This window comes from Seriola lalandi, unplaced genomic scaffold (genome assembly GCF_002814215.2).
Source record: "Seriola lalandi dorsalis isolate HSWRI2012SDOR001 ecotype SW California unplaced genomic scaffold, Sedor1 jcf7180002054930, whole genome shotgun sequence".
Lineage (NCBI taxonomy): Eukaryota > Metazoa > Chordata > Actinopteri > Carangiformes > Carangidae > Seriola > Seriola lalandi.
In genome coordinates, this window is record NW_019525482.1 from 399989 (window position 1) to 425291 (window position 25303).

General features: G+C 38.8%; 2 protein-coding genes across 6 annotated transcripts in view; both read right to left on the minus strand.

Annotated features, from left to right (window-relative positions):
- Positions 1-9143, minus strand: part of clocka (clock circadian regulator a) — a 32877-nt gene extending 23734 nt beyond the window's left edge. For 3 of the 4 annotated variants that reach the window (XM_023393230.2, XM_023393229.2, XM_023393224.2), the window contains exons 1-2: positions 9050-9143; positions 927-1011 (exon numbers count right to left, since the gene is read on the minus strand). The gene's annotated coding sequence lies outside the window, so the exon portion shown is untranslated. Of the gene's footprint in view, positions 1-926; positions 1012-8381; positions 8494-9049 lie in introns of those variants that run through there. The other variant, XM_023393225.2, reaches the window with a different exon arrangement.
- Positions 9144-12139: 2996 nt separating this feature from the next.
- Positions 12140-16948, minus strand: nmu (neuromedin U). Of its 2 annotated transcripts, none has more exons than XM_023393231.2 (8): positions 16801-16948; positions 15476-15531; positions 15335-15382; positions 15158-15211; positions 15007-15036; positions 13030-13083; positions 12878-12920; positions 12140-12340 (listed from the first exon to the last, which is right to left on the minus strand). In XM_023393231.2, exons 1-7 carry the CDS (start codon positions 16946-16948, stop codon positions 12885-12887), a joined length of 426 nt encoding a protein of 141 aa, XP_023248999.1. In that variant the 3' UTR covers positions 12140-12340; positions 12878-12884. The 2 variants fall into 2 exon arrangements, with proteins under 2 accessions (XP_023248999.1, XP_087026275.1); XM_087170149.1 differs by having other exon boundaries at positions 15326-15382; positions 16801-16914.
- Between the last annotated feature and the right edge of the window lie 8355 nt (positions 16949-25303).

Below are 25303 nucleotides of genomic sequence, written 5' to 3' on the forward strand. Positions count from 1 at the left end.
TATGGGGATTATTTTCCTTAGCGATTAATCTGCTGATTTTTTTTCCAATTAATGGATTTATTATTCAGTCCAGTTTCTCAGAGTCAAACTTATCATTATTGTTACTATTACTAAGGTTATTATTTAGTCTTTTTGTTAAGCTTGTTATTTATTATTATCTTTTCATTGCTTCCGTTGTTTTAGTTTCAGTTGCTTGGTCTGCACTGGTTTGTATTGTCTGCAGTGAAGAAGCTGCTGGAAGCATAAACCTCCTTCAGGATTAATATTTATCACACGTCTGTTTTCGTTTTATTTTTGTTCCATTTACAAAAATATTAAACACAGAAAAGCAGGAAATCATGTTTGAGACTCTGCAGGCTTTTAGTATCACCGCTTGGAAAAACACTTCAACTGTCAAACAATAATCAAAATAGTTGCCGATTATTTTAGTATCAATCGATCATTGCAGCTCTAATAAACTTCTGTGATTAAACATTATGATTCTTTCGTTAACTCGTCCCTTGATACAACATTTCCCCAGAAACCCTGGATGAAGTGTGACACTGTGGGTGGATGAACAAACACAAGGCGGTTATCATCATTATCATCGTATTCAAGAGTTTAGTGAATAGTTTGGGTAATATTTAACTGTAAACAGATTTTACGAGATTATGAAAACCAGATGTTTGTGATCCAGACTGAGTCTTTTTTGTATTATACCTTGGTCACAGGTCTACAGACACCGACACAGCTAGCACAGACAAGCAATATCAGCAAACGAGCTAATCAAGACAATCAGCTGACGTACCAAAGAATACTGAATGGTTTTTGTAGAAGCATCTTATTGTGATGCAATGTTTAAATCTAATTTCCTAAAGTGACAAATCCTCAAAAACAGTCCACACCCAAGAGAAAGCATTCAGTGGGTTACTTCCATGACGTCTTACCTTTTGTCTTTGAGTGGTGGTTGATCAGGTAACCGCTTCAGCTCATGACGGGCGGCTCTGTGGTCGACTTGTCTGAATCCTTCACCTGTTGAACGGAGAAGGAGAAAAGCTACGTTTACCAGCGAGCGGCTTAGAGCAAAGAAACTCACATTACTAAATCAGAGCTAAAACATCTGGGTCATCGTGAGCCTCCCACAGCACTGCAGAAATAAGAGAGCAGCTCTGAACTCACACACACAGACACACACACACACACACACACACATCTTTTGGAAGTTCAATCACAAACTGAGCCCCTGGCCATCAGCTGGGAAGGAGGTCTCCTTCCAGGCAATGTAAACACAAGCATCTGCTCTCAGAAGCAGATGCATGTAAACCCGAGTCTGACTTCGTCTCGCGATGATAACACCTGGTGCTAAAGGTGTGTAAGTGTGTAAGTGTGTAAGTGTGTAAGTGTGTAAGTGTGCGTGCGAGTAAGTGTTTGATGACCGGGACTTATCATATTTTATAACCCTTCATGATCAAGGACTTTATCATGCTAGCACTTACAACCAGCCGTAAAGTGGCGTTCATGTGCTACTCATGATAATACATTGGCCTCATAACTCAGGATCATTGATCTGAAGGATTCCCGCCATGTTTTTATAAGATACCGCTTTTTTCTTATTTTATTGGGACATCAAACATCAGTGTAAACAAACTGTCACTTTGATTTCACAGAACCAAATACTCGATTAAGTGGAATGTCTGAACACCAGTCACAGTATTTATGAGTATTTTTATGCGCTTTTCAGTGGCATGAAATAAGGCATTTAAATTAATGTAGGGCTGGGACTGTAACTATCAAACTATTAAATTCATTATTGATTAATCTGTGCGTTTTTTTTCTCATCTACTATTAATTCAAGGTTAAATCTAAAAAATAATCCACACCACAACCCAAAATGTTGAATTTAAAATGACATAAAACACAGAAAAGCAGAAAATCATCACATATTTGAGGCTGCAACTGATAAATGTTTCACATTTTTACTTGACAAACGGCGTTAACAATTGATTGATTATAAAAAAAATGTTGATTAATTTAATTGCTAATCAAGTAATCGCTAATTGAATGTTTGCTCCAGTTGACCTTTTTAATGCTCACCATGACACAGTGAAATGACTCTTTTACAGCCTTTAATGTACAAAAGGTTCTGCCTCAACAAACTCTACAGACCTGGCGGCGTCAGGGTTAAAGGTCGGGGGTTGACTTTGTGACACTTGGCTCAGGATGCAACCGGAGAAAAATAAACACGTTATAATCCAACACAGAGAAACTGTGATTCTCTTTTTATTTAGTTTGTTTGTTTAGTCTTTATTTCCTATTGCTCTCGTGTTTCAACTTGATAATTATAGCTCCTCTCTTCAGGGAACTCTTCCCAGTTTCTGGTCTCTCACTGCAGTAAACTCGTTATGTTCTTTGGCACAACAACATCTCTCGCAACACATCACATCTTTCACTACAACAATCAGTCGCAGCAACAAAAACACTCTCAATTCATTTGCTAATGACTAATTTAAGCTCGACCAGGACGCTGATTCTACAGAAAACTGCTGCACGTCTTATGACAACACTTTTTCTAGAGAACACCCAAATGATTTGACCCATTTTTTTCTTGATCATAGTAAAACCAGAAAGCGTCAGTCTAAGATCGTCGTCGATTGCCCCTGATCTACATGTAGGTCAACCTGTTGAACACAAGTGAAAAACATCTGAGTTCCCAGTTAAAGGCGACATTTATCCTGTGCTTTTATATTTTACTACTTTTATTTTATCTATGAAAATGAAATTTAAATTTACAGCAAACAACATACAGTCACCTCAGTGCGGTTCACACACACACACAGCTACATAAAAGGTTGTTTTGAGTCAAAAACTACGACACATGTTGATGAAGGAAGAGCGATTACATGCAAACTGAACCCCGGTTCAATCATCGGCTCCACACTGTCACTATTCAGTCACTTTTACCAGCTGAGTGACAAAGCTTTTGTTGCACAGACCGAGTTTCTGAATCTTTTATGTATGTTTTCTGCTTCTTATAGTTGCCTGCTGCTGCAGCCTAAAACACGTGAGTTCAGTGTCAATGGGTGACATAACGCCAGGGTTGTGTGTGTGTGTGTGTGTGTGTGTGTGTGTGATGTCCAGTCCTAACATGTATGTTAGAGAAATTCAGCCATTACACCAGTAACCCATTAACACAAAAGAGCGACATCAAACACGTGTCCTGCTTCGCCTCGTCAGCTGGTCTTACTGAGCCATCGTTAAACACACTGAGACTAATCCCACAGAGATATGTCGTCTGTCAAGTAAAGAAACATTGCGGAGCGCCACGGTGGTTCGCCTGGTGGAGTGCGTACCATGAAGGTGTAGTCCTAACCGCAGTGGCGTGGGTTCAAGTCCGACCCATGGCCCTTGGCTGCATATCATCCTCTCTCTACCCGACTTCCCTGTCACTCTGTCACTGTCGCTATCAAAATGAAGGCAAAAAATAACTTTAAATATAACTTTTAAAAAAAGTATTGGAACTTTATTTTTGGTGATAAACTGTGTTTAGGAAGAAAAAACTGCTGACGAAGTCTGTGGATCCGATTCCACCACTCAGCTCTCAGAGAAAGGTCAGTCACACAGAAACAGTGTGGTAAATGGATTTCTCTGCAGCTGATGTTGCTGTCAGTGGATGTCCTCTTTTTAAGAGCTTGTGATATATATAGATATATATATATATAGATATATATGCTGCTGTACTGTTGCACTGCATGATAGTTATATAGTTCCTGGTATTCGATGGTCTGGGGGAGTGTTACATGTATGTAATGTAAGCTTTGTGGTGATTGGCTAAAAGGCCTTTTGGGCAAATATATATTATACTGTACTTCATGAAATCATTTTAAATGGCAAGCGGGGAAGCAGTATAACACAGCTGTCTAATAAAACTTAAACAGGCAATAAAATAACAAGAACCTCATTCATTTCAACAAGCATCAATTACTGTGTGAAGCAGACCAAATATTGGAGGCATCAAATTATCTGCCGCAGGGCCGTGAGTGGAAAACATCAGTTTATAAACCTATCAGAGCTCTGCTGGTGAGGGCAGCATATTAAACGCTGCGATGATGAAGTCACATGCCGCCTCCTAAATCCGCACACGGTAACATCAACAAGAAAAAGTGTATTCAGAAAGTATTCAGACCCCGTCACTCTTTTCAAATCCGCCTCTTTGAGTTTTAACTGAATGCACATTACGGTGGAAATTTTAGTTTTACTTTAGTTTTAGTTTTAAGCTCAGTCTCTTTACACACTCAAACATGTTTGTGTAAATAAGCAGCCAAACACCAGGATTAACAGATCTAGGTCCAAGTGTGCTGCATGCTGATTGGCTCACTGACGCTGATGAGACTGAATCATTTACTCCTTAAATTTGGTGGCGAAAACAGCTGCACATTAAATAGAAATCACAATACGGCCAAGTGCAACATCCAAATCGATGGAGCTGCAATTTTCTTGGTAAAGTTCAAATGTGTCACCACGTTGTTGTTGTTGTTGTTGTTGTTGTTGTTAGCGCTGTAAGTGTTGCGGCCTCGACTTACAGATCATATTCTACAGACGTAAAGGAAACATGTTTGTTTGGCACAAGATCCGACAAAAATCAACCATTCCAACTGAAATCGCAATATCTGCCAAATGTTTGTTTCTTTACGTTAATCTGCACTCAACACCCCATCACACTGACACAAGTATTCAGACGCTCTGATCAGGACTTAGTTGAAGCACCTCTGGCAGCGATTGAAGCCTCCAGTCTTCTTGGGTCTGACATCGCAGCGCTCTGCACATCTGGATTTGAGAATTTCCTGCTATTCTTCTCTGCAGATCCTCTCAGGCTCTGGCGGGTTGGATGTGGATTTTCAGGATGTCCAGAGATCTTAAGGTGGGTTCAGGTCAGGACTCGAGCGACGTTCACAGAGGTGTCGCTAAGCCTGTCTTGTGCTGTCTTAGCTGTGCGCTTGGGGTCAAGGTGAACCTTCAGTTTGAGATCCTGAGCGCTGCAGACCAGGTTTTCATTAAGGATCTCTGTACTTTTCTCCGTTCAGCTTCCCCTCAACCCTGACCAGTCTCCCTGTCACTGCTGCTGAGGAACAGCCCCACAGCCTGAAGCTGCCTCCACCATGCCTCGCCTTTGGGATAATGCTGGACAGGTGATGAGCGGCTCCTGGTTTCCTCCAGACATGACACTTAGAACTGAGAACAAAAAGTTCGAGGTGTAGAAGCATCAAGTGTCACAGTAAAATGCCTGAATACTTATGTCAATGTGATATTTCAGTTTTTCCTTTCTGATAAATTTGAGAACATTTCTATAATTCTGTTTTTCCCTTTGTCATTATAGTGGTAGTATTGAGTGACGAATGATGAGGGAGGATGAAGCCAAACGACTGTCAGCATCTTGAGAGAGCGTCAAGTTTCTACCTTTACTAAACCTTTAACTTTTAAGGTGGTAAGTAAGAAGACATCATCGACCTCATTACAGCAGGTCTGACCAGCTGGAGCAAACACACATACTTGCCTTTAAAGAAATTAGTTATGTATGTTAGAAAACACAAACACAAAGGTTGTCAAGGATGAAGATTTTTTGCGTGTAAATCCGGTATATGAGTCATGCACCACTTCGGTTGCTGTAGCATATGAAATTTCTCAGTGACGTCAGACGGAGGATTCGACCCTGAGGTGATAGAAGTCATTCTACCGACATTGTGAATGTACAGTTTAGTTTCTAGAGGCAAAACATGGAGTCTGGATTACACATTGACTGCAGCTGCCGTCAACAGTCTCCCATTGATAACAAGCTTCGCTCTGTGGACTGCGGGTCGTTCAAAAACCTTCCATATCAGTATTGATACCGATAACTTGAGTCCAATACCGATTCTTAACAATACTTTTTTCAGAACCGAATTTGATCAAATCCATTTTTTTATTACAATATAATCCCGACCCAGATGCCGTCCGATCCGGACCAGTACATATAACCATAAACTAGTGAGTTATTAAATTCTGCAATCTGCAATTCACAGCTTTTCGAGCCTTTGCAGCACTGGTCACGTGACGCAACTCAGCCACACTCACTGCAACTCGAGTCAAATCAGGGAGATGATCAAAAGGGGAAAGTGGGATAGAAGAGGGAAAGAAAGAAGAAGTGTAAAAGCTTTACACTTGTAAAGATGAGACTGTTAGAGTCAACCATAAAAATGGAAAGTCAAGCTACACTTTTTATTTCATTTTGTAAAAGAAGCACTTTATCATAAGTTTTAAAAGCCCCTCTCTTGCGTAGTTATTACATATTACAGCCGCTTTTTTCTTTGAAATGCTAAAAGAACATATAGGTAATATATATATATATATATAATGTCAAACATGTTCGTGTAAATAAACAGCCCAACACCATGATAATTAGATATCAGTCCAAGCACGCTGCGTGCTTATTGGCTCACTGACGCTGATGAGATTTACTCATTTACTCTTAGATTTGGTGTCAAATACAGCTGCAAAATTTAATAGAAACTAAAATCCAGACTCATATCGCAATATCTGCCAAAATAATCACAATATGCAAAATAATAAATAATAATAATGTTTTCACATATCCTGCAGCCCTAGTATCGAATGACAAGGTGTTTTTGGATCCTCGATGGTATAAAACCAAATCAGTTTGTCCATAAAAGTGTTGACGTTTGATTCCCAAACCTACAGTCTGCTCACTACCAGCATCAGGGACGTACAGTACCAGCCGTACCATCAGTCCACTGAATGATTCAAGCTGCCTGCATTAGTGCAAAGCCAGAGAACATCACCCAGGCTCCTCTGCATCGGAACAGCCTGACATGACAGGCGTCTAATAATTACATTATTAGGCGTAGCATGTACTAATGTAATCTGTGCGTGTTCGCTCCCTCCTCCCTCGCGGTGTTGTCAGTCGCACCCCCTCCTCTGTTTAAAGAAAACACTGCAGCCAGTTCTGCCCTGCTACTTCTCAGAACAACTATATGACGCTCGTAACACCTATAAATTGTAGAATTGTAAAAGTTTATGATGAAACGTGGGTATAATTATAAACGTGTCCAACTTGCTAAACGTGTGTAAAAGCAACAGTGAAACATACGAGCAGGCACCAGTCATCACAACGAGCAGAGACACTACAGGTTTGCAGAATGAGAAGGAGAGAGGGAGGGAGAGAGAGTGTTTCCTGTTTCCTCTCCTCACCTGCAGCAAGCCGTAACACCAGCAACAAGAAAAAGGTGTCAAAGTATTTTTCCATGCTCCACTAACAGCTCCGACAACTCTGTGTGTGTGTGTGTGTGTGTGTGTATATACATCTGGAAGGTTTTATTAATTAACAATGGCCTCTTTCAAAGTATCACTCTCTAATGTGATTGTTTTTCATTTTTACAATCACCTCTGGCTGCATGGGCGACATGCAAAAGAAAATCATGAAGTACTGAAATAGAATTTCTTTACAGAGGTTTAGCCCAAAAAACAAAATATTACAAAGAATTATTTATCAGCTTGCATTCTCAAGTATTTAGGAAATCATTTTGGTTCAACTCATACTCAAATCAAAAGCCAACACAAACAAATAACAACTATTACAATGACAGATGATGAACGATGAGAACTGATGCATCGCTCTAATATCAGATATGTAGAAAAATCATTTCAACATCCTTTACTAACGGACTTGTATCTTTGTAAAACATCAGGCTAAAATAAATTTGACAGGAAACTGTTGGTATAACTGAACTGTATCAGACTGCTGCACCAGAACACGTCACGCTATATGAATCCAAATGTACAGATTCAAATTACTTCAAAGGGCATTTATCACTGAAGCTGTGTATTAAACTCTTTAACTCACAGAAACCATTAAGTTCATTCTTGAAAAACACTAAATCTGAGTCACCATCCCAAAGTTTGAAACAACATGAACCTGAGTTTAGAGATTCAATATGGCCATTCTTGTCTGTTTATCTCAATAAATACCAGAGCTGGTCATGGCACTGTATTCTGATGACATTTTTAAGAATCAAATATAAACTTTATTTCACTGCAAGAAGCAGCCATCACTATTAGACACTTGTTTTCACATGTAAGAGGCTGGATCACAATTAAGACATCTCTGATCTGCACAGCTCATCGTGGTACCAGGTAGCCCCGTGTGGTTCTGGTCCAAATCATTCACAACTCAGACATTATTACAGCGTTACGGAGGCATTTATGGACACGTCTGACAGGTACAACAACATATGAAGTGACTAGGTGATAACAGCAAAGCAGATATATGCAAAAAACAAATGCTGGAAAGTGGGAGTGAAACGCAGTTGCCACAGATCTAGTAATTAACACCAAGGGAAAAACAGACATACCGTTAAAAAAAAAGGAGGCAGTAGCTGAAGGGAAGACGTGTGCGGCTTTCAGGTATGTAAAGTCCCCTGTACCACAGCCGGCCGTGAAGTGACAAGCCCCGGGTACAAGCACGTCTTTCCGCCGGTCACCACCCCCCCCACCCCCGCTGCCGCTGATGCCGGCCGGCAAAACCCGGGCAGTGCTAGAAGGCTAACGCCACCTAGCTTACTTTGCTAACGTCAATTACACAGACAAAAAACAACAGCTTTTTATAGTTTGGCAAACCTACTGCGACACAGGACAAACACTGTCGAGGCTCAACTATCCGGGAAAAAAAATCACACAGCCGTTAATTTTTTCCGCAGGCAAGCGACTTTACAGTTTAACGTAGCGAGCGTTGAACTCGTCTGCAAACCACGTACTGTACGCACAACCCACTTTTAGCCGGAGCTAGCTAAGCTAAGCTAAGCTAAGCTAAGCTAAGCTAACATGCAGCATTAGATAAGAATGTGGGTCACCGGGCCTCCGGCCAGTCTCTTGTCACCTAACAAGACCCACAAAAAAAAAAACCCAAAAAAACGGTTCCGTTCGCGGCTTTACGCCTGACAACGGTGCACGGAGAGGCGGCAGAGAGACGAGCCACACGGACACGGAGCAGAGAGCTGACCGGTAGAGATGTCACACTCACCCCCCGGAACAGGCTTCCTTTTCACCGGGATATCCCCGCACCCAGTGGCGCTGCTGACGGTTGACTGCGCAGGGCTGAGGCGGGCGGACCTCCAGCCGGGAACTAACGCTGAACTCCAGATAACACACACATGCCTGTGAGAGGCAGGTAATCAACATCCAGGTTTCTGCACATTACCTGTCACACGCCTACTGTTTGTTTATTGGGTTTTACAGTGTAAAGTCTGACATTAGACTCAACCACTTGTAGAAAGGAAAAACTATTCCACTGTAGCTTTTTTCCCCCACCCCCACCCCCTTTTTTGGGAAAAATGTTGTATAATTTATTTATTTTATACTTATTTTAAAGGTTTTTAGTATAAAAATAAAAAAAACATAATTCCTCCTGAGTAAGATTTTTCGTTTTTTAATAGTTTTTAATGTCATTTTATCGGGGAAAAGATATAAAATAAAAATATTCCAAATTCTGACTAAATCCCATTTGAAAGATATAATTTTTTTAGCATTATATTTTTATAATTTCTAATTTTATGGGTATACTACCACGCAGGTAGGCTTATGGTGTGCCCTGGCATTTACAGAAGCTTTTTGCCTATTTTTAAAATCCAGTTATTTCAGTCATTGTTGTGGAACACAGACACACCATGAATAAAGAAAAACGTCGTAGTTTTACAGAGTAGTTCTTCTCTCTGCCCTTTAGACCGGTGCCTTTGGATTAATTGACCATCATACTGTTTTTAACGTTTCCCCCATCTCCGGCGTGGTACTCGTCACCATGGCAACAGCCAAGCGGCAAAAGCTGCAATATCATCTCTGGCCACAGTAGTGAAGTGGAGGAGTGGGTGGCGCTGTTTCAACATTTTGACTTCAAAAGACTAGACTTGACTGTTAATGAGTGAAAAAGAAAACATAATATACAATTCACATTTATTAGCTTTAATATTTATTATATTGCACATATCCTTTGATTATCCCAATATCATGAATTTCACCTAGGGGATAAATAAAGTATCTGTCTATCCCATATGTTCGTTTTATTCTGAAGAGGCAGGGACAGAGGGTTGTGTTCTGACCAGACTCTAAACACAGGTTTTGCATATCATCTCTGTGTTTACTGGTAATGCTAATTGAGTTGCATGCATCAACTGCAAATTATTATAGCATGACTTTACATTCACGTGTCCTGGAAGATTCTCCCTGTTAGAGCGCCAAATGGGCAAATCAAGCTGTATGTTTTTTTTTTTATCACTCCAGCTTTAAAACAATATTCTTCAGTCAAACTGTCACAATCTTCCTGTTGTTACTCAGGTAATAGGAGTCACATTGAGTGAACCAGCCTTACAATATCGATTGAAGTCCAATATAAAGTGCTGTAGTGGTTTTAAAGCCTGTTTTATTGAATTGGCCAGAGAGTCATGGGATATTTGACACAGTAACTCTTTCTCTACTAAAATCCAAAGGCTCTTAAACCAGTTAAAACTTAACTGTGAAAACACATTGTTGTTTATGGTGAAGTCACAATTGCAACCCTTCCATCTTGATGAGGATGTTGGGAGACGGCCAAGAATGTTCTGCTCTGTAAATTGCTCACATTCAGCATGGTGGGTGGTCTGAACTGATACTGAGGCTAACACACCAAATACCAACAATCTAACTCTCTGTAACCTTTCTGTACCTGATTTAACTGTATCTATCATCTGGATTAGGGTTGTTATGATGGGCTGAGCACATGAAATATATCTACATATAAAATAAAAACACATATGTAAAAATTATATATGAAAACTATTACAAACTGGAACAATGTCATATATTGAAATATATGTCTAGCCCATACAAATTTGTATTTTTATCTATTTTTGTTTATATTTTAGACAATTTTCAATATAAGTTGATTATATATAGAAGTGTCCAAAAGTCTGAGACCACTTTGACAGAATGTGAAGATAGATATGTTTAAAATTAATGAGAAGTTAATAAGAAAAACATATATAAGCATATATGTTTTCTATATTTATGTTATTTTAATAAACTTGCATTTATAAATTAAATAAATATTCTTAACACATGTGATTGCAACATGTTATATAAAAATTCATCATACAGATATTTATTTATTATATGTACACATACAAATTTTACTATGGGTATTTCATATATGTTATAAACCTATATCTTCATGTATGCATATATGTGATAATAATATTATATATCCTTATAAGTGACATATATGGCAACATCACTCTTTATATATTGACATGTCATATATTACATTCATGTATGGGAATCTACATCTGATAGGATTAAGGTGGTCTGTACTTTACATGGTCAATGAAACACACATAAACCAAGATATACAATAAACCTATCAATCAATATATATTGTGCTATATATCAATATAACTTCACCAAGGTGGGAGAAAGACATCCTGACTTTAACTGGCGGAGCATGGCGACATCTGCTGTTCATAACAGTAATTACATGTTCATGCTCCCATCACATTAGACACTTCTTGATAACGATCACAATTCAAGAAGAGAAAGAAAGGAAGAAAATAAATGAGTAAATTTATAAAAACTAAATGTCTTTTTATCATAAGGGTGTTGAGCTGGGTGTTGTTGCTTTTAAAAGAGGTCTGATTAGTGAGTCAGGCTTGTTGTTTTCAGAGCATCTCTCATGTAAACCGACTAAAAACAGTCAATCCTGATATTATAAATGTTCTTGTATTAGTTTATGGCCTGTTCACTTAGTTACTTTACCTGTTCAGTATGTTATTCCTCACTTTAATTTGGAATGGTGACATAAAAGATGCAAAATCCATAAAAGGAACTACTGTGGCATATACAGTGCTTATTTTATTTTAGTTTTAATTATCAAAAAAAAAAAATACTTGCATATACTAACAGTATATGCATCTTTTATGTCAAGTATAGTGGTTTAAGAACACCTGATGTGTGGTTTACTTTTCAATTCAATGCAACTTGCATCTGTATTCCTGCATACAGTACTTTTTTAAAGCTTTTTCCAAATGTAATGAAAGATTCTTGTTTATATGACACCATGTGTAACAAATCAAACTTAACACCTGACCACATTATAGCATTTTAATGCAAATGACAAACATATAACACAAAATAAAATCTGGACCATTGACTAGTATTTTAATTATATTCTTTTTGTACATTCAGACATCACTATACAACAGTGGCGGAGGGCTGTGGTTAAAGTCTGGATCACTCAGTCATGGGGCAGCGGCTCGGGTCTCGGGGTCTGTCGTCTCTACACACTAAGCTTCAGAGGTGGAGACACACACAATTAGATTACAACACACACACACACACACACACACACACACACACACACACACACATCTCTGACATGGTGTTAGCAGCCTGTAGTTATATATAGTCCCACAAGTCACCACTGCCAGGGATAATCACAAGATTTTAGAGACTGTATGAAAATTACCAGAGTGGGACTTTTACTTTCTAAAGAAGAAGATCATGTCCAGCATTAATAATATAGCATTATTATATATAAAAAGTGCAACACCCTTCCCGTCATTATCTCAAGATTACAACAATTTAATTGGTTCAATTTACTCAACCATTATTAATTAAAATAGGCATTTTAAACCTTAATATATGAATGTAATAATTTTCACAACAGCCACTACTGTGCATATTTGAAGTTAAAAAGGAAAAATAAATAAATAAATAGGTGCTGTGTGTGTGTGTGTGTGTGCATGTGTGTGTGTGTGTTTAAGACTGAATTACTGAGTGTTTGGTTGAAAAGCAAAAGATAAAAAAAATGTCATCAGAGTATTACCTTTAATTTACTCATATTCTAAGGATCGTCTTCCATTTCGTGGCTGCAAGTGCAAACACAATCATATTATCTAGAGGAAGTTTTTTTTTATTTTTATTATTATGATTATTATTTTTATTTTATTTTATTTCCCGATATAAAAATGTTCATACCCGATAGAGGAAGTAACCTCTGCTCTGGATTCCACCAGGTCCCTGCAGTTCAGCCTGTATAGACACAGAAACCACAGAATTTAATGTCGCTGCGAGTCTCCACACACACACACACACACACACACACACACACACACACACACTCAAACATTCACATCTGGATTTTCCAAAACAAACACTCTCTTCATCATCTCGCTCACAATTCCTCATGTGTGCACATTGTGAATGTCAGCGCTCGAAGCTTGAATGAGGGATAAGTTCACCTGTCAGCTGCACTAATTTTAGACCGTAATTACTGCAGCTTGGGAAAGAACAACTAATGCAGAGCTCGTACGGAGAGTGAGGAGCGCTGCCCAATGTGAAGCAGTGTTATCGTCTCGTAAGCTCAGGAAGGGCAAAACATAACACGCATCTCAATATTTTCCTACAAACATACTAAAGTAGAAGTCACTAATGCACTTAAATGCTGCTGTTGTAATTGTATATAAGTTCCCATCCATCAGATGCTTCTACAGTTTCGACCAAGGATCGTTTGGCAGTTGAGAGATTTTAATACATTCTGTAGCTAATGACTTTGCATTTTTATCACCCCGGTAATTGTCAGAAGAAATCACACACCACAGGATTTCATGTCAGTGCTCATGACTGATCGCATACAGTGTTTTGTATGCTGAAAAACAAAGCATCTTGACTTCTGATTGCTTTGTTTCAATCAATCAATCAATCAATCAATCAGTGGATGTGAGATTATTTCATAAAGCAAAAAAAACAAGCAAACAGAAAATGGCGAGTGGGGGGGGGGAGAGTCCTCTCTCTCCTCTGTTATGGAGTTGAGAAACTAGATGCAGGAGAGGGTGCAACATAGGGGTCTGACACACACACAAACATGCACACACACACATGCACACACACACACACGCACACACACACACACACACACAGCCAGACACACAAGGGAGAGAGAAAGTAAAGAACGGAAATGCAAACATGACACAAACGCCTCCTCAGTGCAGCGGTTTCCTCAGTGTCAACACGTGACACTCTGCATTATTTATCACAGCAGTGCTGGAGGAGCGGAGGACGAGATAGCTCCATGTTTCATTGAAGGAAGATGTTTTGTTGAGGCGGGTGAATGTGCGCCCTGGGATGTTTTGTGGGTTTCAATGAGCGTAAATGCGCATTAAGGAAAATACATGAAAAGTATCATAACTTATGTCACATCGAGTCTGATGCCGGAGGATGTGAACATTTATCACAGCTCTTTCATCGGCCCATTACATGACTCGAAATCTTTCCGAAACATTAAAATATCAGGAAAATATCAAAATGTATGTGAAAATTGAATTTCCCTCATCACTGAGTCGCAATATGAAGAGCTGTGATCACATTTCTGAGTCGCACTATTATGTCTCTGTAACTTTCCCTCGTCTCTTGATCTCGTGCAGCAGAGAAATAAAGCTAGTTAAAGCAGTGAGGGTTTCATTTTATATAATTATGTATTAGGACCGTGTGTGTGTGTGTGTGTGTGTGTGTGTGTCCATTCTTACATTTCCCTGTGGTAAAGGTATACCTGTATGCATTTCTGTTTGGTGAATGAAGCTTCTTTTATGGCCTGACAGTAACAGCTCTGTCAGATTGTTGGATTTACTCGTCTGTTGCGCTGCGCACGTTTAAAAGTACCACACTCAGGCAGGAAGTGCAGTCCTGACACAATGTGCAGGCGCTCTCTTAGGTCAAGCAACACACTGCAGATTTATCTGTAGACTTACTCACCATCCTCTGTGACAAGGCAGAACCTTGTGGTCTAGAGTAATGAAATAAAAACTGCACATACAGTGTATGGCATTGAAAAAAAAGAAAACACTCACGCACACACACACACACACACACACAAGGCAACACAAATTTGTCATTAGGTTTAATGTCTGTATGGATCCAGTCGAACCATTTCAGGGGAAAGACGTAAGTCGTACTCACCCTTTTACTGTTTTCTCGCACTTTCAGCTCCTGAGAAGAAAACAACACGTCACTCCTCTCGGATTCAAAGAGTCATTTCATGTCAAATCTTGCAAGTAGCACCAAAACTTATGAGCTTTCACCCAGTAAAAGAGTGTAAAGTGTGATGTACCTTTGACTTCTGAACCAGCATCAAGACACAGAGTTCCCCTAAGACATCAGATGCCTGGAAAAGAAACCAAAGAGAAGAATTAAAAAGGGTTAAATTAATTTAGAAATAAAGAATGTACCCTAAATGTGTTTGTAATATCTGTTTAAAGACATAAAGAAGGAATCACACCTCACTCACCCAGAACTTCAGGTCTGCAGAGAGGTAGGATGAGCACACAGCGTCTATCTGTGGAGCCACACAGAGCATGATTAAGAAAGAAAGAAAGAAAGAAAGAAAGAAAGAAAGAAAGAAAGAAAGAAAGAAAGACAGACATCATACCTGGCTGAGGAGCTGCCTCTGCTCTGTTGTGGCTTGCTGAAGTTCTGCTGGAGCACCTTGAGTTTCACACAACACACAGTTAATAACTGAGGCTGAAATGACTGGAGACACATGCTGCTGTTTTAATATCATCCTCACAACACGTTCACATCTGACAGCAGTCGTACATTTTATTGACAGAACGCTAATGAAGCTCCTCTGCTGACGAACATGATTGCAGCAGATGCCCATTAGCAGGGGTAAAAAGCTTTGCTCTATAACACGGAGGAAGTTATTGGCCACCATGTTGATGTGAGGTCACTGCTTCTTCATACTTTCATGAATAAAAACCACTTTCATCAACTCTTCTCCTTTTTCAGAGCGCCATGTTTCTGCAAGGAAACAAGTCGTGGTCGCCATCATCATCACGCAGCTCCGACACTGATGTTGGTGCAAAGATGACTCTGACGTTGAGGGGAGAAGAGACTGTCAATCTGCATATTCAAACATTTCAATCACTGCTGACTTTGTGTCAGTCAGTGGACACATCCAATCAGACGCTGCGACATCAGAGCGCCGTCTCTGCCTGCAAGTGTTTCACCAAACTGTCTCGTCTGTGTCACATCGTTTAAGAACAACAGAGATGGATAGGTGGGAAAAAATATGTATTTGTAATGTGAACCATGTTAAATGTATAGAATTGATCAGGCAGCTCACTGATGAACAGTTAAGTCACATGGAAAACAATATTCAATATATAAGGTTATAATATTAAAAGGTTTAGGAGATCCTTTGTCCCCACTGCCATCAGGCTGTATAACACCTGACCTGGATAATCAACTATTATTCTTTATTATTTACTATTATTATTACTAATAATGAGCTGCATTTACCCTTAGGGATAAATAAAATATCTATCTATCTATCTGCTGTTACTTTTAATGTAATTCATTCATTTTACATTAGTTTTCACTCTACTAATGCTTATATTATTATGTTATATATATATATAGAGAGAGAGATAGATACTTACTTTATTCTAAATTCAACTGTCCAGCAGCTCATTAGTATTATATATTATTATATTATTCATGTCTATTAATACATTTTTCACATTATTGTATAAAAGTATAAGACAAACCATCACAAAATTATAAATACATAATAATATACATTTATCTCATTCTTTAGTAAAAACTAATGTGTATGAATGAATTAAATTGAAAGTAACAGTAGATAGATAGATAGATAGATAGATAGATAGATAGATAGATAGATAGATAGATAGATAGATAGATAGATAGATAGATAGATAGATAGATAGATAGATAGATAGATAGACTTACTTTTGCACACTGGTATGGTGAGGATGAGCAGGGCTGCGAGGGTGATGCTGGCCGTGCTGAGTGGACTCATGGCGGTGCTGCTGAGGCTGTGCAGGCTGCTGGAGGCTCCGCGGGGCGCAGGCTGACTTTGGCTCTGGAAGGTCCTCATCCCCCTGTCTCTCTCTCTCTCTCTCTCTCTCTCTCTCTCTCTCTCTCTCTCTCTTTTCTCTCTCTCTCTCTCTCTCTTTTCTCTCTTTCTCTCTCTCTCTCTTTTCTCTCTCTCTCTCTCTCTCTTTTCTCTCTCTCTCTTTTTTCTCTCTCTCTCTTTTACTCTCTCTTGTTTCTTGTTTTTTCTTCTCCTCTTTTTTCGTCTTTTCTTTTTTGGGTTCTGTCCGCTTGACTTCTTGCTCTTCTGAGAGTTTCTGTCTCACGTCAGAGAAATATGAAGGCTCGTGTCACACACACACACACACACACACACACATGCGTCATCGGAGGCTCCGCGCGCGCCTGAAAACTTATATGAGATGTGATGGAAAAAATGAACAAGCAGGACGATGAGCATTACTTGTTTCCTCTCGTGTCCACGTTGAGTTTAGAGTTTGGTTTTAGTTGTGTCAGACAGTTTAATTGTAGTGCGTGATGTTCTCTGTGGCTGTAGTTTGTTCTGTTGGACTGTGGGTTCTCACTCGGTTCTGTGTGGGTATAATCCCACACTACAGTCCTTTGGAGAAAAGGTCTCAGACTGTCTCTGCAGTGGAGGCAGCTACACTTTACACGTTGGCTCCCGCCATCTGTTTTATTACTCTTCATAAAGAACAACGCTCTTATCATCAGGCAATGTACTGTGACTCTTCCATATGTTTTCATTGTAAAGGTGTAAGTAGATATGAGGACAGCAACGTGAAGGTTACAGTTAACTGAGATGTCCTCATGTAAAAACTTATTTTATAGGCTGATTAAATAGATTAAATAGACCAATCAGATCCACAGCTCTGGGTTGGATTTATGTCTGTTATTGTTTAATGTATGTTCATCTGAAAACCACCTTTCAATGAGTGTGTTAAGGCATAAAAATGCATTTAAACAAGATAGGACACACAAGTATATATATTTATAAAGATACATGTATTTATGTGTATTTTGTTTATATATTTTTATATATTTATGGTTTTACTGTGTTGCCAGGTTGTCAGACCAATTTCCATTTTATGCAAATTTAATTTTAATTTAATTTATGCAATAAAGTTTTATCTTATCTTATCTTATCTTATCTTATCTTGAGTAGGATTGAAAAGGAGTAAAGTAAAACAGAAAATAAGCTACAATGGAATAAGATCGATTGAACAGGTTTTTTCAGCTGTGATGTAAAAGAACAGAGAGTTGCAGCAGACGTCAGGTTTTCTGGGAGTTTGTGGGTCATAAAAACTCAACACTGCGTCCTCTTTTTAAACAGACGCCAAGACAGTTCGTAATATGCAGCAGCAACAACCGTGTTTTGGTCCTGAATCATTCAGTGCCACACAGACCAACAGTATTTACAGACACAGTGTTTCACAGACAGGAGGCCAGTGTGAGGCCCGAGGATCAGACCAGGACTGATGTGAATTATAGTTGTTTTTCTGTCAATGCTTGAAATTGGTTGTGATTTTCTTTCCATTTGCACTTCAGGAAAACAAGTCCACACATCTTGTCCTCACCTCACTTGAAAGAAGGAAAGTGTTATTTCACACACGGGCGACACCGTAACGATAAGTGGTTAGTTGTAATGCAATGTGATACTTCAGAGACATCACAACTTTTAAAGCTGATAATTATTGTTTAGCCTGATTTATTTCATTTTTGAGTGACATTATAAACATTTAGTCGTCACGGCCCTGATGGTGTCACTGATCTGACGCACCGGACTGCAGAGGCACAAACTCAAGTTAGGTTTTCTGTACGACAGCAATGTTGACTTTCACATGGCCAAACTTACAGATTTCACAATTAACTCACTGGAGCTCAACATGTATTTTAAAGCTGAATTTTTGCTTTTACTTCAAAAAAAAAAGAAGACTCTAATTGTATGAAATATGCTCAATTTCCAATTTCTGTTCAACTTTTCATGCATTCACACCATTACATAAATTCAAATCTGCTTTATTAGAGACTCTCATTATGGATCATTACAGAATTACCTTTTCTCTACCTACCGTTGGTCTTTGTGTGAAGCTGAAATACTCCTGGGTACTATAATTCATTTTGATCTGTTACAATAAACCAGAAGACATAATAACCAAAACAGCCACTGTCCTGTTTCCTTCAGCTGTATGCACAATGAATATGAGATGAATTAATACGCTCGTACAAAGGGAAGGTGGGTTTACTGTAATTGGCTTTATTGTTACTGAGAGGGAGTTTAGATTTATCACAGCGCCGTGATGAGGAGATATGGGACAAGTGAGGCAGGCAGGCAGGAAGAGAAACGAGGAGGAGAAACAGACGCTGCTAAAGATTTATTGCGTTCACGTAGATATTCCATATCTTTGTATATAGAATACTACGTGATGAATTGTGCATTGCAGCCCTGCATCTAAGTGGCCTGCACAAATAAATCCTGTTGAGAACATAAAACACTGAAAGCTTGATTCATCGCTTTAATTACCTGGCGTCACTGTACAAATGAAAGCTATTTTATAAGGGAAAATGATGTGAGAACACGACACACAGAAGACCTGCCCTCATCTTGAAATCTGATGTGACTTTGTTTGACAGCATGAAATGAAGCCCAGTGATAATTGAGTAATTCCAGGGAGTCATCACACTTATCCCCACCCTTGTCATCCTCCTACACTAATATCTCTGTCCTCTTTAATCTCCAACTTTTCCTTATTATCAAGAATTAAGACCCAACAGTGGAGGTCAATGTACAGGCGACATGATGACGAGATAAACTCTCTCTGCAGCTGTGTCGTACTAACATTAAATCTTAAGGCCCTTGGAGGTGAAGTGACGCCGCGTTGCTTCAGTAACTAGGCCTGATGGTTCTTTTGGTCTCCTGAAAGCTCTGGAGGAAGCTCCAATCAGTCCACCATTCTGGAGAAGTCCTGAAATGTCATGACCTTTAAACAGTTTTCTTTCGTGTGCGCTGGTCTAATTGGTTTGTTTTGGTTAAAACCCAACGGTACACAGAGAAGGTTACTGTCTGTGATTCACACATGATCTGTCCTTATTGTGTTGCTCTAATTTTACTCACATTCATGGACAGACCCAGAAATGAATTACTATTAAATAAGAAATCTGTTATAAAATTAATTTAGACGTAGATCACAATCTATTCAGGTCTTGACAGAGCTGATGAAGTCTTAACGCACTTATTCATTTTATTTTATTTCTTTGTTGAATCAAATTTGTCAGTTATTCTTCCATTCGGTTAATTCTTTTACATTTTTAAAAATACATCTGTTCGCTTTCTGCTTGAGTTTAATTAGAAGATTGTACACAAAGCTAATGTTAGCAGTTGGCTAGCTTAGCTAGATCTGTCAAAATGCGAGTAGAGTGTAATTTCGTGTAAATTACATGAATTTTACAACATTTTTCTTGCATATTAGTAATTTGTTTCTGGGTTTGTCTATAAATGTGGGTAAAGACTGTGGCTAGCCTTGCTAGCCAGCTGCTAACGTTGGCTTCATCACAAAGACTGTAGACGGGGGAAAAAGCTAGCCTGATTCTGTGTGAGAGTTATCAGCTCAATAATTAACATGCCATATCTTATTGGTTTGATCCATATAAAAACTAAAGTGTGAAAGTGAAAATTCACCATTTTACAGAAGAGTTTGTACCATTAGAGTCAAGCTAGCTTGTCCTTCTGTTTCCATGAGTTCTGCTAAGCTAAGCTAAGCGGTTGTTAGCGGTAGCTTGATATTTAACTGACAGATGTGAGCATGGTGTTGAAATCCTTATCCAACTCCACCAGAGTGCAAATCATTTCCCAAAATAGTGAGCTTTTGTTTCAGGCACTGGGCTCCATTATACGACTGAAACCAAACCACATCATCCCTCATGTTAATGTGCACGCTTGACTGATGTTCATGATTGGAAACAAGAGGAAAATGAGCAGGGAGATTAACCTATTAACAAATCACATCCTCCTACAGAGACAATTAGTTAAATTTATAAAATATGACAAGCTTCTGACTTTATTGTATTTCCAAATTGTAGGAATAATGGAAATCATTCATTGTAAACAGCTGCATTTGGGTCATACACCAACATCCTGCAAACTGCAGCGACACATTTTAACTTTATAATTTGTTTCCATCTTGTGCATGAAATACAAGTTGCCGCCCTGACTAAAAACAGTAACTGTGTTTCTTACATATAAGATTTTGGGCCAAAGCCAGATATAGATTTGACTTTGTAACCATAAAAATACTGGGAAATGTTTTTTCTTTAGATTAAACTGAGATTATTTGTTAATATTCTGCTTCTTAGATTGGGTTGCAGACTAATTTAGGTGATGATAGTTTAATATTACATGATGATAATAAGGGATTATTAACTTGCAGTCAAACCAGTAGAGTGGAATCACAGTGTAACAGAGACCTAGAGACAAATCTTATCATTTTCAGTTTAACATCTGCTCTGAATCTCTAATCTCATAATGCTACTCACGCTGATCGTATCAATTAACAGGAATCCACTTAGATTCACTCTCATTTTACATTAGGCTTTGAGCAACCATGTTATATACTACATGTCTATGAGCATCAGTTCATCAGTTCACAAGGTATCACATAACAACCAAGCACAAAACAAAAGATTATCGGTATTCGGTGTCACCTGTTTCCCAAAACGCTGAATGTAATTTACCTCAACAACAGATTCAGACCTGTTGAAGTTTAGCGGTTGTGACTTTGAGGTCATGTGACCGTGGTGTAGAAGATGATCCTGCTGAACTAAACCTGTCGGCATCAGACAATTTTGTCACAGAGTTTATTTTGTAAAAATCCCATTGACTTTTTGTGGAGTGAACCAGGGTGATGCTAACATCGCTAACGCTAACATGTAACGTGTTGCAGCGACATTCCACCACTACATCTTCCGTCTCTCCATCGCCATCGTCGCTCTAACAACATCCAAAGAAAACAGGCTAGCAGTTACATAATCTTTTTACATTAATCATAATTTTTTACCTCAGTCCATGCAGGTTTGGCAACATGTCATCAACTGCCCCATGTTGAGGTTAGGTTAACTCAAGCTAATGTTAGCTCAGCATAAGGATAAGGGTTGAAACTTGGTTGTGAGTCCAGCTTCACCTGCTCACCTGCTCCAGGTTCCTTTGGAATAATCAACCAGACAAGAATAAAAGACAATACATATACAATTCACATGAAATTGTGGATTAAATTTAAAAAGTAAAATCCCATCGTCTCTTTAACCGTGTGCTCAGAAGCTTCAGTTCAAACTGATTGCGTCTCAGGTTGGACTTATCCTCAGTGTAAAGGTCACAAAGGTCATAAAGATGTAGGTTTTTGCCAAATTAACAGAGTTAACAAAACTCCAGAGTCAGAAGCTGTTAGTCAGACTTGGTGTGAGAAGAGGCCTAATTAAGCAGCTAGAGAACCACCGGCTCCAGTAAATAAACCACAGGGACTTAAATGATCAACCGGCTGTCAGAGAACTTTCTGTGATGTTTAAAGCCCACACCTAAATTTAAGTGTGATGCTGCACTGTTGCAATAGAAATGTCAGAGTAGAAGAGAGACAATATTTCTTTGCTTCGATGTTCTGAGTAACACTGCAAAAAAAAACAAAAAAACAATGTCCTGGCTGTTTTCACTATGACGCAGCTGATAACGTCACACAATCAAATGCATCAGAGCCCTTGGTTTGTCTACCCACTGAACCTAACAAAAAAGTTTAAATAATAAAGTGTTTATAGTGCAATATGGTAACGGAGAGAATAAAAAGAACAGCACACACTATGAAAAGACAAAAAAATAAATGTAAAGGTCCTGAACAAGGTAAAAACATTCTCTGATCAAGGTGAAATTAAAATATACAGAGAAGTTATGAAGCTGGTGACGGAGCCGTCTCCCTTTTATCGCTGAGTGCAGATTAATATCATGAGCCAACGTTCACATGAAATCATCACAGATGATATTTTACATTCTCAGATTTTGTTCTCAGCTAACTTCTGTCTTCTTTGCCGTCAGCATTTTGAAATCATGTTTGTCTGCATATCCATTCACAATAATCCTCTCCCCTGAACCCTCACCTAACCCCTTCCCTACACAAACAAACAGCAGAGCACTCTTGCCACCGCACAGACATACAGACTCTTTAAATTACATGATTGCTTTAAAACAAAATCGCACACATGATCGACCTTCCTAACAAGCAGAGAGCTGTGCAGGGAGCGTTGCTCATGTAATAGCGGCTCTCATGCTTACTTCACTTTGGAAAACCGGCGTGTTCTTGTTTTATGTGTAATTTTGGCAGCGCTGAGTGAGGACCTCACCTTGGGATGAGGTTACCAAAGTTTTCATATAGGTTCCCATCGCTGAGTCGCTTCAACTGGGTTGTTTGTCTCGGCGCACTCAGGTGTCACCGTCATTTATGTTCTTCTTCCAGGATTTACCGTAAGTGTGAACGCCACATAAAGGGGTTCAAGGGAAAACACCATAACAGCAGCAGAAGGACACTTGAGTTAATATGTGTTTGAAGAGGAGTCATGTTCGGTTCAGCTGTGACCTGCAACAACAACAACAACAGTGATTCAAAGAAGCAGCTACAGTCATTTGTACATACACAGCACCACTCTATAATAAGACTTCGCTTATAAAGGATTTATAAATGGTTTATAATTAGGTTATTCATTCGGTTGATAAAACTTAGTAAATCTTAAATAAACAATTATAAACAAGTTATTATAATAATAATAATATTAATAATAATAATAATAATAATAATAATGATATTAAAAAACCCTTTTTATATGGCACTTTTCTTAACAAAGTTACAAAGTGCTTTACAGAAAGAAAAAAGGGGATTAAAAACAGCAATTAAAAACAAGAGAAAAACAAACACATCATAAAACAGTTACATGAAAATATTGATTGAATTAAATAAAACACAACAACTTATCAAACATTCATAAAAGCTTTCCAATAAAGTCATAACGCAGTTTTCATACATTGGTGCTGATCAAGTTCATTCTTAATACTCATTAATCTGACTAATGAGTTACTACCATTTAAAACTGGTAAAAAGGAGCCTTATTGTAAAGTATGATCATCCTTTATTAATGACTATAATTTATAATTGGTAACTCATTATTAAATGATGTGTTTTAACCTTTTACCAGAAATGTTTGTGACTGATGAATAAATGAATGTAAAAATGAGATGAAGAAAGATGAAGGTGATGGAGGGAGAGTCACAGAGGTGTGAACAGTGGGACAGAGAATGGGTGAGCGGTTCACCAGGTAAAGGAAGGTTACACCTGTGTTATAAAGTCCAGTGTTAATATCTGATCATGATTACGATGCGGACGGCTGCTGGGAGCATGTCAAGGCCTCAGAGGATAAATCTGGTCATGTGATATGATCATGTGATCTGCCGTAATTTGATCTGCCAAATGAAACTTTTTGATGGTGGTTAATTACTAGTTACTTAAAACATGTGAAGAAGCAGCAGGTACAGACACAGATGATGGATAAAACAAAGAGATATGAGGCTGAACAGTAGATACACGTGGGCTCACTATTTGGCAAGCAACAGGTCACTGTTGTCCTTTTTATATAATGTGTTATAACAGCTTATAAATGATTTATAAAATGTTAAAAAGCTAATTAATAAACTAGTCATAAACCATTCATAAATCCTCTATAAGGGCTGTCTTATTGTGAAGTGGTTCCCACAGCTTTATTCAGTTACAATACAACAAATGGCTCTAAAACAACACTGGTGATGCGTCCTTCAAGCTCATAAAAGGCTGCACAAAATGCCATCCAGATAGCAACTCAAACATTTCTGATTCCAAACAGAAATAGAAAATGCTATCAGCCTTTAATCACCTGTGTGAATGTCAAATGGAGATTACACAGATGTAATCACCGTCCTCTGACGGCCCTTTTGTTTGCAAGTCACATCTGCATGTCCTCCGCCGTGCTTGTCACTGGGGCTCCCTCAGCGGAGCGGCGACTGACACAAGTGCATCTGGTGGGAACACCTGTCACCCCCTCACCTGCAGTGGGTCCAGTCTGCAGAGCAACCTTCTGTATCTTCAAGTGTCACTCACACTTTGCCACAAGCAAAACTTCTGCAGTTACTGCAAATCCAGCTTGAAGTTGTTGTTTTTGTCAGTTGTAGGAGCATCGACGTCAGCGCTCACTACAGACCTTTGACATTCACAAAGTATGTGAATGTCAAAGGTCAATAGAGCAGCAGCTGCAGGTGAATCATGAGTAAAGGAAAGCACAACATGTGAAAAAGATAATTGTTGTGTGTGTGTGTGTGTGTGTGTGTGTGTGTGTGTGT